Genomic DNA, 18,146 nt, shown 5'->3' on the forward strand with positions numbered 1-18,146 from the left:
GGCTAAACTCACTTACTTGAGAATTTGTATGAATTACTTGATTGTAAATGGACAATGTGTGATTCCTTGATAATAAATCGTTATTTGTGGATCGGGCCGAGTGCCTCGGTAGTAAATAAATACATCTATGGTTCGCGCCATTCGACCCTCTGGCAGTGCACAGTTTAATATTATGTTGAAACGGGTCGTACGACCTCGGCATAATGTGTGCATGTTATTTATTTGGAACTTCCCGTGATTTACACTGCTTAAATGCTTGGAATGTAAGTTGTTACATGATATGATTGAAACTTGACATGTTGTTTATGAAACAACAACAAACCCAGTTTGATCCCAACAGGTAGGGTCTGGGGAGGGTAGTCTGTACGCAGACCTTACCCCTACCTAATGCAGGTAGAGAGGCTGTTTCCAATAGACCCTCGGCTCAGGAAGGGCAAGAAGAAGAAGAGGAAAGCAAGGAAGGAAGAAAGAAAGAAGAGAAAAGAAATGTTGTTTATGAAAGAATATCTTATTTCTCCGTGATCTTAAACTGTCATTATTATTCATGCTTAGCGTAACACTTAAATTATATTATTATTGACCCTAGTAAGTGTCAACTCGACCCTCGTCACTACTTCTTCGAGGTTAGACTGGATACTTACTGGGTACATATTGCTATGTACTCATACTACACTTATGTACTTAATTGTACAGAATCTGAGGCAGGTGCATCTAGCTACCCATCCGGCGCGCATTCCTGATACCTGATCGAGATCTCACGATGAGCTGCCCCCTTCCGAGCCGTTCAGCAGCATGCCAGAGTCTCTTCTTTTGTTATTCCTATCTATTCTATTTCAGGCAGTAGGGTAGTTGTATTTTGTACATTCTACTAGTTGCCCTCGTACTTGTGACACTAGGTCCTGGCACACACGTTAGTAGACTATTATTTTTGGGTTGTATTCCTATTATTGTGATTCTCTTTAGTCTTTCCCGATTCAGTCGCCTCATAATTTGTTAATTACCGATTGTTTTAAATTTACGTTAAGTAAATGTTGAGAGTATTTATTTAAAGGAATGAGAACTCACTAGTTGAATAGGGTTGGCTTGCCTAACAATGGTGTTGGGCGCCATCACGACCTGTAATGGAATTTGGGCCATGACATTAAACGTCTGAGAAATAAATTTCAATCTATCGTCGTTGAGATTGTTGGTCAAAATTTTAGGAGTTTCTGTGTTATGTTCATAGTTTAGTTATTTTATTTAAAAAATAGTAAGCAACAACAAATTAAGTTTGTTATTGAATTAGAGCATAAAAGATAAAACTACAAATAATGTCGGCTTCTTCTTTTCTTTTTTCCCTATAGTTGAGGTAGACATGATTTTATTAGTTAAAGTCTTTTTTTATTGGTATTATCATATAATTTGACCAAAAAAAAAAGTATTATCATATAATAAAGCCAAATACTCCTATAAAAGAAGTCATTATTCCATGTTCTTCATCATTAAACTTTCGCCAAGTATTGGTTTTCCGTCACACGAAAAATTATATTTAACCATATGTAAAGTATGTACAACTCCTGAGCTAGATCATCAAACAGACCCATAGAAAACTCTAACAAAATGGACTACTTTAGTAGAGTACTCCTACACAATTGGATAACTCTTGAGTCTATCTAGACATTTAGACCATTTATACTTTTTTTGTCCTACAATATGCAACTACAAGACTATTTCCCTCACTATCATCTTGTAATTTTGTGGTTTCTGACTGAATTTGCTATTCCTTTCTAATCGGATATGGTACATAATGGCTACAAAGAGAAATCCTAATATAGTTTTTCTTGGTCTGTTGTTTCTCACATGAGCTGATAACCATGTGATCTGTGTAAGAAAAATGAGTAGATAATATTGACTAAGAACAAGAAGGAAAGAAGAACAATTTATCAAAAATACTGTGTCGTGGCAAGCCACTGCCCTGAAAGCGATTTCGGCCCGACTAGGTGTAAATCGTTAGGGCCGGTCGCTCCCCAAGGTTCCACAGCACCTCCAAACACGTGCACTCGTGGCTGGAAGTTTAGAATTTGCACAAAACAGTTGCCAGAAAGAAGAGAAGATGAAGGTATTTTCTGTAATTGTTACAGAAATTAAAGAATGTTGTAGGAAGAAAAGTAATGATTAGCAAGATGGATTCTTGGTTAAGATTGAGTGATTATGATGCCTAATCCATAACCTATTTGTAGGCAATCAAGGAGGTTGCATGTATGATAAGTGTCGAGAGTCTTTTGACACTTGTCCCATTATATTGGCTCCAATATTGACAAGTGTATCTTGTCTTCCATGCATGAAGACATATGGTAGATTTGCATACCATTTGTCAAGGCCATTCAACACTTGGCTTTAAGGCTTCATGCAAGAGGCCACTTGGAAATAGATAGGACATTTGAAAAAGTCATGGCTATTGGTTGTAAATGGAATTTCAAATTGACTTTACATTATGAATAATTCCAACAATCCCCCACTAATGCAAAGACAAAAATAGAACAATTCTGGGCAAAAGAAGGAACATGTACTTAAGTGTCAATATCTTTCGATTTGAATTGACACGTAGTGAAATGAGGCAACAACTAACATCCACAAAGTGAAGTACTCTTGAACTGAATGGACATTAGCTGAGACCCCCACAACACATACTATTTCCTTAATTTTATGCAAATTCTGCGATACTAACAAAGTGCTTTTATGGTCATGCACATACCTTGGGTCTCATGAGTGCTCTAGAAAGATATCCCAAGTCTTTCATAAAAGGCGACCACATCTTTACACTCACGTAGGTGATTCCATCAAGTCTATCTACACATAGACTACCTTAAGGCTATGGAATCATTAAGAGCAAAATAAACTCAACCTTATAAAGCACTACCACATGCCATAGGGATAGGAGTGTAGTGCATATTAAGGTCTCATATAGCTACGTTTGACCACAAACGGGTAGCACCATACTTCCTCAATCCATGGGCTTTAGCCCCATCCCCCTCGACGTTTCAAGGGTAACTCTCCTTGCCAAACCCTTGGATCCGCCAAATTTCTTTCGGATCTTACATATTCCAAGGAAATATCACCATGTTTCAACAACTGTTTTACCGCACCATGCCTAATGCGGATATGTCTTCTTTTTCTATTGTACACACTATTTTTGGCAATTCCAATTGTTGCCTGTGAGTCACAATGTATAGAAACTGGTGAAGCTTGTCTTCCCCACAAAGGCACGTCTGCCAATAAGTTTCTCAACCATTCGGCTTCTTGCCGTGCCAACTCAAGAGCAATGAATTCAGACTCCATAGTAGATCGTGCTATACAAGTCTGTTTTGAAGACTTCCATGAAATAGCACCTGCACCCAAAGTGAACACATAGCCACTAGCGGAGCTAACTTCATCATTGTCAGTAACCCAGTTTGCATCACAAAATCCTTCTAAAACAGCAGGAAATTTATTAAAATGCAAACACCGATCCATAGTACCTCTCAAATATCTTAGCAAACGATGAAGAGCATTCCAGTGTTCACTACTAGGGTTGTGAGTATATCTACTCAATCTACTAACAGCATAAGCAATATCAGGTTGTGTATAATTCATGAGAAATATTACACTACCAATTATCTTAGCATACTCAGTTTGAGAAATACTAGATTCCTTATTCTTTTTCAAGTGTATGCTAGGATCATAAGGAGTTCTCACAGGTGATACATCAAAACAATTAAACCTTTTCAACATTTTCTCAATATAATGAGACTGAGACAATGAAAAACCATTAGAAGTTCTTTTGATTTTAACCCCTAAAATCACATCTGCTTCTCCAAGATCTTTCATTTCAAATTTAGAAGACAAAAAATTCTTAGTCTCATTAACAACATTCACATTAGGGCCAAAGATTAACATGTCATCCACATACAAACATATAATAACACAATCTGATATTATCATCTTGGAATAAACACAAGTATCAGATGCATTAACAACAAAACCATTATCCACTAATGTGCTATTAAACTTTTCATACCACTGCTTAGGTGCCTGCTTTAGACCATACAAAGACTTTCTCAATTTGCATACTTTATTCTCCTGTCCTTGGATCATAAATCCCTCGGGTTGAGACATATAGATCTCTTCCTCTAAATCACCATTTTAGGAAAGCCATTTTAATATCCATTTGATGTATCACTAAATTATGAATAGCGGCTAAAGCAACAAGAGTTCTAATAGTCGTTATCTTAGTCACAGGAGAATAAGTGTTAAAGTAATCAAAGTCTTTCTTTTGGTTAAAACCCCTAATAACAAGTCTAGCCTTATATTTCTCCATTGTACCATCAGGTCTCAATTTCTTCTTAAATATCCACTTGCTACTTATGGGTTTACAACCATTAGGCAAATCACACAAGTCCCAAGTGTGATTTGAAACTATAGAGTCTAATTCACTTTTAATGGCCTCTTTCCAAAAATTAGCATCTATTGACCTCATTGCTTCATTGTATGTCTTAGGGTCTTCTTCTATTAAATAGATTGACACTAATTCATCACTCAAAATATCAAGATCAATATTTTCAGTCAAGAAAGTAGTAATAAAGTCAGGACCAAAGCTAGCTTCAATTCTACGTCTCTTACTTCTTCTAAGTTTATTTTCATGCTCAGTAGCAGTAATACTAGAAGAAGGTACAATATGAGAGTTAATAGACATAGATGTAGAAGTTGAGAAATTCATGAACAGATATGACCGTTCCGAAATATAAACCTCCAAATGTTACACACTAACTCAATGCTAGTTAGGCTAGTAAATCTTGTTTGGAGATTGGAAATGGAACACTAAAAAGCTCAAAACTCTTCCAATTATGATTATATATATATATAGGCTGATGAGCCAATAGGCTGATCAACTGTAAATTTATTTAGCATCAGAGAACTACTACTCTGGTGAATGAAAATTGGATCAAATGTTTGAACACTATCATCATCTTAAAATCACGACTAGATGTTGATGCATAGAAGAGTTACATGCTACTGAAAAGTAGATGTTATAACTTTGTGAAGATGACTTCTATCAATGAGTATCCATCGACTTAAGCTAACTGTTCAGCAAAGCTGGATTTTACCTTGAATTGATATAGAAGGCCAAATCAATCGAGTCTTGTTATTCCTTTACGGTTAGTATTTCCATCATTAATTAAGCAGAGTATATAATCAAGTGAAGAAACTTGAGCATTATTCTTGAATACAAATAAAAATTTGTATACACGGTCAAATGTTTATATTTTTTGTGACAAATTAAACTCCGAAATATTGAAATACATCTCAATAACACGAAAGAAAAAGAAAAAAAAAATAACAGAACTAATTAACCAAAAAAAAAAAAAAAAAACTATCACTTGCTGCTCCATGCTTATGCGATGATCATCAAGAACGTGGAAAATGGGAAAACAATGGAAGCAACAAATTTGGAAGGACCAAATATCCGAGAAGCAGCTGATGAGGCAGGGGAACCTGAAGGTGCAGTAGAAGGAGATCCCACTTCTGGTAGAACGTTAATGGCAACCTTCATTCCTAGCTGACAGTGATATTTTGCTCCACAAAAGTACCATCTCTTCCCAGGAGATTTTAGCTCAATCACATCATTTCCAGAATTGAGGGGTTCAGCATTAGAACACATTGTGAAGCCCCTGTTACTTGAAAACTGCACCATGCACAAATTTTTTGTTCATTATTAGCCACTTTTTGAAAGATTGAACCGACACTAAAGCATAACATATGCACAGTTTTAACTTCAATATAGTAATCTATATCTATATCTATCTATACTATATTAAAAGCACCAAGGAATGTTGTTCGTCTTTTTTACCCTTTAAAATAGATTTTACATTGCACAAAATAGTAATTTAAGTTATTTTTCTAATATGTAGAAATAATCATTTAATAATTTTTTAATATTTAGGAATAGCTATTTAATTATTTTTCTAATGTTTAGGAGTTAAAAATCAACTAAAATTTTGTTTATTAAAACTTTCCTTATTTAAATCACTATGTAAGGACATAAAAATCAACTAATAAATTTTACCTTACATAAATCAAACAATTTATTTATATTTTTTTTGCGTAGATATACAAATTAGGAACATAAATATCTTATGAAGTTGATAAAGAATTTCAAAGTTCTATTCATATACACTTTTTTCCAAGTTAAATATTTGAATTTTTGTATACGTATAATGTTGAGTCCAAGTCAAAGTCTAACTCTAACATGTAAACTATTACATGTACTCCTAACACAAGCTAAAGTTGGTGGCCTCCGACCAATCATCTGTATTTATGGGTCGTTGTTAGGTACTCAGGTTCGTAAAGTTTACATCTTTAATTTATTTATCTTTCTTTGTTTTGTATCTTTCGTTCTCCTTTATTATGATCTAAAAGTTAATTTTTCTTCAATGTAAAACTCTTGTGTATATTTCATATAGATCATTTGTGACTAAAACGATATATATATATATATATATATATATATATATGAAGACATAGTGAATATATATAGAATCGAATTGCTGGTTGATTTTCTATTAATTATTGTCTATTAAATTCATTAATGTTTATTATATGTTTTCCAAATTATTTGGAGCACTAGAGTGAACATGGTATGTAGGGGCGCAGCTAGAGCTTCGACACCGGGTTCGGCCGAACCCAGTGACTTTAGTCCAAATCATGTATTTGCCTTAAAAAATTCATTGAATATGTATAAATTCTTACTTTAGAACCCACTAACATAAAAAGGTTGACCTGATTTACACCTTCTCGTTGGATGACAGCCCTTTCTTAGACTTGGTGAACTCTTGTCGTGGTGAATTAAACTCCGTTCCATGCCTCGCTGCTTGTCAATCACATCGCAAAGTCGTTGGGTCGGCGGAGACCTCTTTCGGCAAAGAATTATACCACAAAGCCCCAACTAGGTACGACCACTTATAGGAGTCTTCTTTGCTAGTAGAATGCCCCCCACGAGAAGAAAGAATAGTTGGAATTCCAAACCCAGTAACTTTAAATCGCGGCACCGTCTCTGATGGCATGGATATCTTTTTTTTCTTTTTCATTTAATGGCTATGAATTGTTTTTTGTATTTCTTTATATTTGTATTGAATATGGAATATTCTAATTCTATGTATCTTTTTTTTTTGTGTGTATGCAATTTGAGGAAAGTTTCAAAAGACAACCCCAATTGTTAAGTTTTTTTCCTAAATTTCCTATATCATAAATTGCTAGGAACCCGTGATTGACTGCTAAATCTTTAATTAACTTGAAGATTCTCTTAGTAGTTCAATTTTATTCATCTAAATTTATTTTTATAACTGAAGTTCATATCGAAACGGTATAATGTGTCATATATAGTTTATCCTTGTTCATTATGGCAATCGTTTTATTTGAAACTTGATCATATTTTATTTTGGGTGAAATAGACGAAGTCTTACTAAAATATTTAGTTGTGTTTTTCTCACCTTGCTACCAATATAGTACCGTATATTTTTTGAGATATTTTGGAAATATAAAACTTGAACTATTATACATGTATTTAATATTAATTTTTAACTATGGCACATGGAGTAAGAGACTAATGAAAAATGAAGAGGACAACAAACCATGGCAAAATACCCGTTTTATTGAAGTATTAACGAAAGGACACTTAACATTAAGTTCAAACAACATAAATTTACAGAAGATGAAGATATTATTATTACAATCTTATCATTGATTTCTTTATATCAAATAAATTTTGCTAATTAATCCCACAAGAAAAAAGATAACAGGATAACTTTAATAGGTGGAGCAAAGCCTGAAGTCACAAAAAACATCTGAGGCATGTGGGAAAGAATTATTCCTTTATTAAGCCAGCTAAATCGAATCAATATTCGTCATTTCAAGAACTTTCACTTTTTTTTATATTTATATATATCTCAAATATATTATTTAAAAATATTTTAATTTTTTGAAGTTGTGTATTCAACTGTATGGGGTACACAAGGAACAATTTATTTTCTATATACATTTTACTGGTTGATGCGATGCACATGTGCAACGCACGTATGCTAAAACTAGTACTATATTAAAAGCACGAAGGCCCTTAGCGAAATGTCGTTCGCCTTTTTTACCCTTTAAAAATAAACTTAACATTAGACAATATTGTAATTTAGTTATTATCCTAATATATAGGACTTTAAATTTAATTAAATTTTTTATTATTAAATCTTTCCTTATTTGAATTATGTAAGAAGTCCTAATATTAAGGACTTTAAAGTATATATTATTTTGGGAAAATAGAAGTAATATTATTTTATAGCCACACAAGTGATATGACATGTTTAAGACCAACAAAAGTCTTTATTTCTTTTTTAAACTCCATGTCGATTCAAATTATATCACCTAAATTGCAACGGAGGGAGTAGCATTATATACTTATAAAAAGCTAAGGCATACAGTCCGGTGCATTGAGCTCTCGCTATGCGCTGGGTCCGCAAAATGGCCGGACCACAAGGGTCTATCGTACGCAGACTTACTATGCATTTTTGCAAGAGGCTGTTTTCACGGCTCGAACCCGTGACCTCCTGGTCACGTGCAGTAACTTTACATGTTACGCCAAAACATAATATATATCCAAAAAAGAATGATGTTAACTAACATACTGAGCGTATCTCCAACATGGAACTCTTTGCTTTCAGCCCATGCTTTGTAGTCGAAGTTGAGTTTCCAACCTTGATCATCCCCAACCCAATGTTCAGTTGCCATTGCTGGAGTTACAGCCATGCTAACTGTTTGGCTTAAAAGTTGTTGATGCACTTTGTAAGCGATAAAACAATCAAAAAATAGAGGAAGGGTAAATCGTAATCAAATATAATAATCCTAGAGATGCAAAGATGATAATGTTTGTTATAGATCCAGTGTTAGAAGGATGACAATGTATGTTCATAAGATATATTAATCGGAAGTAGAGATATAGAGAGAGAAAGATAGAAAATGAGAGAGTTGTATTAGATCAGATAGCCCCCCCTTTACAATGTGGAGGTCTCCTTTATATAATAGAAGACCTTCCTCGAAAGAATCAAAAAGTTACAGAGATAGGTAATGTCTTTCTAGTGTAGACGCTGAGTTCTAAACGACGCCGCTTTCGTCCTCACGGCCGAGTCGTACCCGCTACGTTGGTCGGCGTACACTCATTGGGCGCGCCCGCTGGCGTAGAGATACTGAGGGTTAAATTTGACCATATACAGTTAGTCCCTCCGCTCGTTGGAGACGCGTTTGGTGGGCGTCTTCGGCGGGCGGAAATGCGAACCTCGTCGTAGGAGGATTTAACCTCGACTAGGGGCGGTAATATGAAGTGAAACGTATGACGCTATTGAGCTGCTGACGCGTGGCTCCCTTTTTGGAATGATGTCATCGCCTGTATGCATCATCATTATATATGCCCCCGAGGCAGTTCAGAGGATGAAGTGACGTTTTGGTTTTCGGCGCACGTTTTGAATCATGACCCTTCGATTTCTGCGCAATTTGTCCTTATAAGTATGAGAGGAATTTGATCCGATTCTACTTTCAAAACTCGGAAAAGTATTTTCTGATACATCCTATTGCCTTTCATTCCTGTAACCATTATTTTGTGAAGGAATTTCCCATTTCTATTGAAATACACTTCCCTTTGTCAGTGCCTCTTTTCTCAAGTAGCGTTATTATGGCGAAACGCGGACAAAATAATAAAAAGGCCAAGGATAATATCCCGTCTAGGGTTCCGCCATCTTCTGGTGGTGAAGGGAGAAAGGCGGAGAAGGCCCTCGTTCCCCTCAGCATAGACAACGTCCTTCCGAGGGAGATGCACGTTCGCAGGGATTTCCCGACTAAAAGCCCTGATCTTCCCTGGGAGCGCAGCATTTTGCTTCAATCCCATTTAGACGAGTTGCGAGAGACGCACCGCATTCCGGATCATGTGGATATGGTTCCGGCCGGAACGGATTACGCCAACGTGCACCGGCCTGGGTATTGCGCCTTCTACGAGTACCCGTTCTTGGTTGGTTACGACCTTCCTGTATATACTCTGGTGGAGGAGCTCTGCCGCTTTTACAACGTGTGCCCGGCCCAGCTCACCCCTTATACTTTGAAGGTATGCCGCATCATGACCACCTATGCGGCCAGGGCCGGGTGCAGCGTCTCAGTACATCACCTCTTGCAGTTGTTCAGCGCCGGCTACCTGAGGGGCACTATGCTGCAGTTGAAAGGTCGTGGCGCAAAGGGCCTGGTCGTTCAAGCCGACGACAAGCCCAACCGCCGTTTTTGGCTTAAATACTTCTTCATCAGGACGGAGCACCTGGTGTCGAATCCCGAGGGTTTCCCGGAAAAATGGAATTCCGAACGTGAGTGTTTCTGTTTGTAAACCTTAGTGGTGCTTGCGCTTTTGTCTGTAGGGCCATTGTGGCCTTTGCTTTCCTTTTTTCTTCTTCCCTTTTTTTTTTTTGCAGCGAGGGCCTCTCCTCCCCAACTTGTCGATGACATAAAACTGTGGGTAGGAAGAATAATACCCTATGCGGAGGAATGCCGCACCTGGGCTGCCTTTCTTCGACAGTACGGCCCATCAGGTAAAAATTCTTGGCTATGGTTTGGGGATTCCTTACGTAGTCGTTTTTTGACTCGTTCGTTTTTGGCAGGTCGGGGCGTCTCTAAGAAGCGGGCAAAGAGAGTCGTCGCTTTACCTGAGGCGGGAACCGATTCGGAAGGCGGGTTCATACCCTGCGGTTTGCCCAGTGATGACGCCACAGAGGTTCCTCATCCGCTGCTTATGGCAACGTCAGAGAGGGCAGCGCCTCCTTTGATGCCGTCTCCCCGAGTTGTGGAGGGGTCTTCCAATAGCGAGGAAGCGCCGGAAAGAAAGAGGCGTCGGTTGATAACCGGCAAGGGGGTAGCTACGGTAGATGAGGGGGCGAGTGAGGCTCGTCGGGAGTCACGGCCTGTTCTCATGGCGCATGCCATCCGTACTGGGAGGCTGGTTCCCCATGGTAGGGCCGTTCCCGATGCTAGGCCGGCACGCATTCTAGAAGTTGGCTCGCCAGGCGCCGTTGGAGAGGTAGGTGATGGTGCTGCANTGGGGACCTCGAGAACGAGTCGCAGTCCCGAGCCCGAGGCGTTAGCGGTGCCGTCAGTGTAAAGAGTCCACAGGTCGGCGTCAGAGAGGGCAGGGCGCGCCTCGAATTTCGCTTCTGGTAAGATCTCTGCGCTGAAGTCGGCTACGAAGTCGGCAAGTACTTGCGACTTGATGGCGCTCCTTGGGTGATACGAGATATCGTGCTCACTGAGCTCTATGGCCCATCGGGCGAGTCTGCCTGATAACTCAGGTTTATGTAGGATACTTCTCAAGGGAAAGGTCGTCACGACCTTTAGTGGGGTGGCATTGGAAGTAGGGTCGGAGCTTTCGTGAAGCTACGACCAATGCCAAAGCTTAATTTTTCAAGGTGTGGATACCGTGTTTCGGCGTCCACGTAGGGTTTTGCTAATATAGTAAATAGGAGATTGTGTACCTTTCGTTTTCGCGGACTAGGACGCGCTGACGGACAACCTCGGACGACGGCCAGATACACCAGCAGTGGTTTTGCCTGGGGTCAGCTTTTGGCTAGCAGTGTACGGTGGAAGATTTAGCGTACGGCCTTTAATTTTCTTCAGAGCTTCGATGATTCTTTCGTTCCATTGCAAACCCATTGTCTTTTCTTAGCACACTAAAAAACTTGTGGCATCTGTCCGAGACGCGTGAGATGAACCTAACAAAGCGGCTATTCGCCCGGTCAGTTTTTGCACCTGCTTTTTGCTGTTTAGTATCTCTGGTATTGCGTCTATCACTTTGATTTGATCTGGACTTGACTTCGATACCTCGTTGTGATACGAAGGAACCCTAAGAATTTTCCAGATGCCACGCCGAAGCGCTGCATTTCTCGGGTTCAGTTTCATCCCGTATTTTCTCAATATTCGAAGGCTTCTTTCAGTATGGTCAGTGGGTCCTCTTTTTTTGTGACTTTTACCAGCATGTCGTCGATATAGACCTCCATAGTCTTACCGAGTTGCTCTTTGAACATTTTGGTTACCAGCCTCTGGTATGTAGCCCCCGCATTTTTTGAGCCCGAAGGGTATTACTTGTTAACAGTAAGTCCCTTGGTGGTGATAAAGTTGTCTTCTCTTGGTCCTCTCGGCCATCATGATTTGATTGTAGCCGGAGTAGGCGTCTAGGAAACTCAGTAGTTCATTGCCCGCAGTGCGTCGATCAATTGGTCGATGTGGGGTAGTGGGAATGAACTTTCGGGGCATGCCTTGTTCAGATCGGTGAAATCTACGCACATTCTCCACTTCCCGTTCTTTCTTCTTTACCATGACTACTTGGCGCCCACTCGGGGTATTTTGATTCTCTGATGGAGCCACTTGCGCTAGTAGCTCATTCTACTTCTTTACCAAACCGCTTCGTTGATAGCAGCGTTGAATTTTTCTCCTCATCTGTCGTACGGGTGATGTAGGGATCGACATTCAGCTTGTGGGGTGGATGTCTCGCGGGATTTCCCGGCATATCTGAATGGGAAAAGGCGAACAAATCTGCATGGTTAGTTAAGAATTCACAATACTTACTTGGTTGCGAAGACCTTGCCCGAATAGGCTTTTCTTTGTAGGATCGACTTTGTCCAATTGGACTTGGGTCGAGGTCTTCGACGGGTTGCCTTACAGGCCTCCACGATGTCGGGGTCTTTGATCACGTCCGTTAATAGGGTGGACCTTAGTTCCCGACACGGCTAATTGCTATGCCCTCCGCGCTCGCCCCTTAGCTGTTGGTGGTGGCGCAGTCTTGGGCTATTCTGTAGCATTCTTGTGCGCTTGTGGCTCGCCTCGGAATGCTGAATATTCCTCATGGGGTAGGAAATTTATCACTTAGTAGTGGCTGAAGGGACCGCTCGCATGGCGTGTATCCATGGCGTCCTTATGATGACTTTTGTACGCGTTTCTTGGTTCATCACGTGGAAAGTTGTTTCCAGCGTGACTCCTCCTGCTAAGACGGGCAGTGCTATTTCTCCGGACGTCCGTTCTACTGCATTGTTAAAACCAGTTAGTGTTATACAGCGCGGTATTACCTTATCCTCGAGTCCCATTTGTATGAGGACCCTTGGGTGGATAATACAGGCGCCGCTTGCATCATCGATCATGACTCTTTTAACATCCGTATCAGCGATACGTAAAGTGATAACTAAAGCATCATAATGAGGAAAAGACAAACCGTCGGCATCGGACTTATCGAAGGTGATACTATCTTCGAAGTCCTCATACCGTTCGTGGGCGATGGTCCGCTTTAGCCTGTGTGTGGTGGCGAGTTTGACATGATTGATCGCTGCCTCGTCGCCGCCTCCGACGATCATGTTTATCGTGCGAGTTGGGGAAGGTGGCTTTGGCGGTCCGTGGGACTGTTCCCGTCCGCGTGCAAAGTTTATTTTTCCTTTGTCACTGAGTAGCTCCCTTAGGTATCCCTGGTTTAGCATCCTGACCACTTCTTGCCGTAGGCCGATGCAATCTTCGGTTTTGTGCCCTCGTTCCTGATGGAACTCACACAGGGCGTTTGATTTCCTTGTGGCAGGGTCTGATTTCATCTTTTGCGGCCAGTGCACCTTGGTGCCTAGCTTCTCCAGTGCGTACACTAACTCTGAAGGAGACACACAAAAGTTATGGGCCGTTAATAAAGGGGGCGTACCTCTTTCGTTTCGTAGTGGGGCGACGTGTCGCTGTAGTGCGTCTGTGTGCCTTGGGGGCGGATGGGAGGATCTGGTGTACGGCTAATGTCGCTCTCTGTTGGAACGAGGGAGTGGTTCTTGTCGTCCTTCGTTCCGTCGATCTCTCCTCGTTTCTGAATGTATCGCCGTTAACCGTTGGGTCGGCCCGTTTAGGTCATCCTCGTCCGCTCGCACCTCTGCGCAATAAGCGTTATGGATTTCCTCCCATGTGGTAGGGGGATATTTCATGAGGCGGCTCAGCAGTTTCTTGGTCGCCCTTGAACCATTTCTGCTTAGCCCGTTCTGGAAAGCGGCGACTGCCATACCCTCCAATACATTTGGTAGGCTCATTCTTACCATGTTAAACCTTGCCAGGAAGTCCCTGAGTCCCTCGCCTGCGTTTTGCCTGATGGCGAAGATGTCGTTTACCCTGGCTTCTGCTTTCTTCGCGCCTGCATGGGCTGTGACGAATTTATCCGCCATTTCCTCGAACGTTGATATCGCTTTAGCCGGTAGCTGAGAGTACCATGTTAAGGCCCCTCCTGTCAATGTCTCGCCAAACTTCTTCAGTGGTACTGAAGGTACCTGTTCTTTTGATAGGTCGTTGCCTTTCACGGCAGTGACGTGGTGGATCAGGTGGTCCTCGGGATCGGTGGTTCCGTCATAGACCCTCAAGTATGGAGGCATTTTGAAGGTTTTAGGGGTGGAGTGAGGAGCAGCTTCTTCGGTGTATGGTTGTTCGACGAATCTTCCTACGTCGCGTTTTGGTAGTAACTTGGGAGCACCGGGGATCTTGTCGACCCTCTCTTGATGTTCCTTCATCTGATCGCGGAGTGCCTCGTTTTCATTTTCTATTTCTTCAATCTTCTTTAAGATGGCTGTTAGCGTGCCATCGTTGGTTTGCGTCTCGATGGGTCTGTTATTTACCAGTGTAACTTCTGGTTCACCCACCGCAGCAATGGTACCTACCGTTGGTGTAAATACGACGTTACTTTGCGGTGGCTTTTCAATCAAGCCACTTAAAGCGCTTGTTAGCCATCTTTCCAATAGCTCTTTGACCGCGGAGGGTGCTTCCGTGGCTGTAGATGTGGAAGCTCCCTTGCGTAAGATCGTCAGACCTTCGGATGGGGAAGGAGAGATCTCTGCACTTGGTGTGATGCTTGGGGTTTCATTCAGGATGCCATCATCACTGGCCTCGTTGAGAGGACCTAGGAGATTGGTTGTGACACCCATTATGGCTTTCGATCTGGCGTTGTTTTCGGCCATTTCCTGTTTTTGAGTGGTGTAGAGAATAGTGGTTGGTTGATCTCTAGGTGGATACTATGGTTTTGACTTAAAAGTTGTTGATGCACTTTGTAAGCGATAAAACAATCAAAAAATAGAGGAAGGGTAAATCGTAATCAAATATAATAATCCTAGAGATGCAAAGATGATAATGTTTGTTATAGATCCAGTGTTAGAAGGATGACAATGTATGTTCATAAGATATATTAATCGGAAGTAGAGATATAGAGAGAGAAAGATAGAAAATGAGAGAGTTGTATTAGATCAGATAGCCCCCCTTTACAATGTGGAGGTCTCCTTTATATAATAGAAGACCTTCCTCGAAAGAATCAAAAAGTTACAGAGATAGGTAACGTCTTTCTAGTGTAGACGCTGAGTTCTAAACGACGCTGCTTTTGTCCTCACGGCCGAGTCGTACCCGCTACGTTGGTCGGCGTACACTCATTGGGCGCGCCCGCTAGCGTAGAGATACTGAGGGTTAAATTTTACCCTATAACTATAACAAGTGCAATCAAGAAATCTTTCAAGGCCGCCATTTGGAAGTACTAGTGGAATTGTCAATTGTGTATTGCTTTTGAAAGCTTTCTTAATTTGATTTTCTGTTTGTAGAATGTTTTTGTTAAGCTGGATCGATGTTTTAAAGATATGTAGGAGCATATTTTTATAGGATGTTGAAGTTGTGAAGTCAGCCGGCTAATGCCTGCTTTAACTAAGCATGTGCGATTTGACAAGGCTAGCTATTTGCCTAAAGAATAACAATGTCTAATTAATTTATTAGTACTACTCCACGCTTAATCGATACTTTTATTTTAAACAGGACTCGAGAGTAATTTCATAAGAAATAAGTAGGGCATTTTTATTGAGAATAATAGTTGCAGGGATGTCAGGACCAATGCCTACTTTCGAGAGTATAGAATTTATTTTACTTTCTTTTCACTTGCTTCCACATATATACTGTTTCGTGTCAGGCCGGTTCTAAAGTTATGAACGTAAGGCTTGTGCCTTGCTCCCCAAATTTGGGAGGCCCCATTTCAAAAAAAATAATAAGTTTATAAAAATAAAATTTCTAATACAAAAAAAGGCTCTCTAGATATATAAACAAAGTAATAATTTGACTTACTTAAAAAATAGGTAGATGAATATTTTTTTCCAATGTTTTAATTTTTTTACTTTTTTTATTAGATTACATGTCAAAATTTTACTCTCCATTCTTAATTTGTTCAAATCAATATATTTTTTCCCAATCTCTTCATATTTTAGAAACCCTTACATATTCTTTTTCTTTCTCAGTAATATTCTTACTCACCTTCTTTCTCCAAGATTTCATTACTTACTTTCTTTCTCCAATATTTGATTATTTCAAGTGTTCAACAATAAGCTTCCAATAATTCTATACTTCTATTGCTCTCTAAAATCTTATCTAAGATCAACAATATCTCAAGAAAGGTTAAATAAGTTCGCTATGTTATCAATTGAAAAAGAACTATTAGAGAAAATCGATTATAAAAAAGATTATTAATAACTTTGTATCTCAAAAAGTAAGAGGAATAGATTTCAAATAAAAACATATCTTATAACTTTCTTTTAAAAATTTAAATCTCATATTAAACTTTGGTCTCGAATGTGCTTGAGCCACCCCGGATCATTTAAGAAAATTATTTTATTGCATTCATTAGTGTTTGACCAAATAACTATTATTAAGTAATTAATGGCTATATGACTTTTTGAAACGATTAAGTTGGAATAAAATTAATGTCTCTTAATCTTTTAAAGTGACAAATATTGAGAGTTATATCTCTTAATAAAGTAACCGATGAAAAATATCGTACTGCCAGTAAATAAAAAAAACGTTATCATTGACAATCTTTTTCTTTTTCTTTGTCTCATTGACAATCTAGACTATATAAATATATATCACTATTTTTACCAAATAGAAATAGCCCCAAAAGAAATGCTAAAGGTGATATCTTGAAGGTGTTATACGAATTTGTTTCATAGCCTAATGGATTTGGGGCTTTATTTGAGGATTTAACAACTTAAATGTAAGAATTAGGACTTTGTGATGGAAACTATTAATCTCATAATCATGACTATTGTTACATCAGCACTCTTTTTCCAGTAACAAATTAATCATCTTTCTTCGAAATCTAGTTAGATGCATAGATTAGGAATTCAGAACGCACGAACTTCGATACTTTATTTTCTTTGTTTCATTTGATGTGAGAGAGTTAAAAATACTTTTATTTGATCATATTTTTATAAATACTTTGAAAAATTAACTATTATGGCATATTTTATTTTTATGTGATCTCTAATTATATAAATTTTATTCAAAAGATTTAAAGATTTTATGTTAGAATTTACAACAACAATAATATACCAATATAATCCCAAATAGTGCGATTTGGAAAGAGTAACATGTACACAAATTTTACCCTTATTTTATGAAGATAGAGAAGTCGTTTCCCGTAAATCCTTAGTTCAAGAAAAATATAAGCACAATAATTTAGAATTAATAGTAAATATTAAGAGCCTGTTTAGAAAGCCTTGGAAATGGATTTTGGTGTAATTACACATTTTGGCATGTTTGTTTGGCCAAGTAATTACTTGGTCAGCATGGAACTGGGTGTAGTTGGAGGGGTATAATTACACTCTCCAATTCTCAAGGGGGAGGTGAGAATTGATGGTAATTACACTGTGTAATAACAACTAACAAGGTTGCTTTTTAGTTTATTTCCTTTTCATTTTATTTTAATTTATTTGCTTTATAACTTTTTGTTTCTATTATTTTTATTTTTTTATTTTTACTTTTCAATTTCTTTTGAAAACTTAAAATATATTTTTCTTTGTACATTATTTATCTTTTATTTCTCTATCTTTACTTCTTATGATTCCATGTAATTGCTTATATTTTATTTATTATTTATTTTATTTATTTTATTTTTTGAAACTACACCTCCTAATATTAGAAATAATGAGCCATTAACAAACTTGGCATATAATGAGTGATGCAATTAAAGTGGAATTTCATTGTTGAATGTGGTTATAACTTTATCATGTTTCCTAATCTTAAGTTGCAGTGGA

At 38.8% G+C, this 18,146-nt stretch overlaps 1 protein-coding gene across 1 annotated transcript; it reads right to left on the reverse strand.

Annotated features, from left to right (window-relative positions):
- LOC109232871 (mavicyanin-like) lies at window positions 5,411-8,808 on the reverse strand. Its single transcript, XM_019398558.1, has 2 exons — window positions 8,704-8,808; window positions 5,411-5,701 (listed from the first exon to the last, which is right to left on the reverse strand). The coding sequence occupies exons 1-2, from the start codon at window positions 8,806-8,808 to the stop codon at window positions 5,411-5,413; spliced, it is 396 nt and encodes a 131-aa protein (XP_019254103.1).

The sequence above is a fragment of the Nicotiana attenuata genome, chromosome 1 (assembly GCF_001879085.1).
Source record: "Nicotiana attenuata strain UT chromosome 1, NIATTr2, whole genome shotgun sequence".
Lineage (NCBI taxonomy): Eukaryota > Viridiplantae > Streptophyta > Magnoliopsida > Solanales > Solanaceae > Nicotiana > Nicotiana attenuata.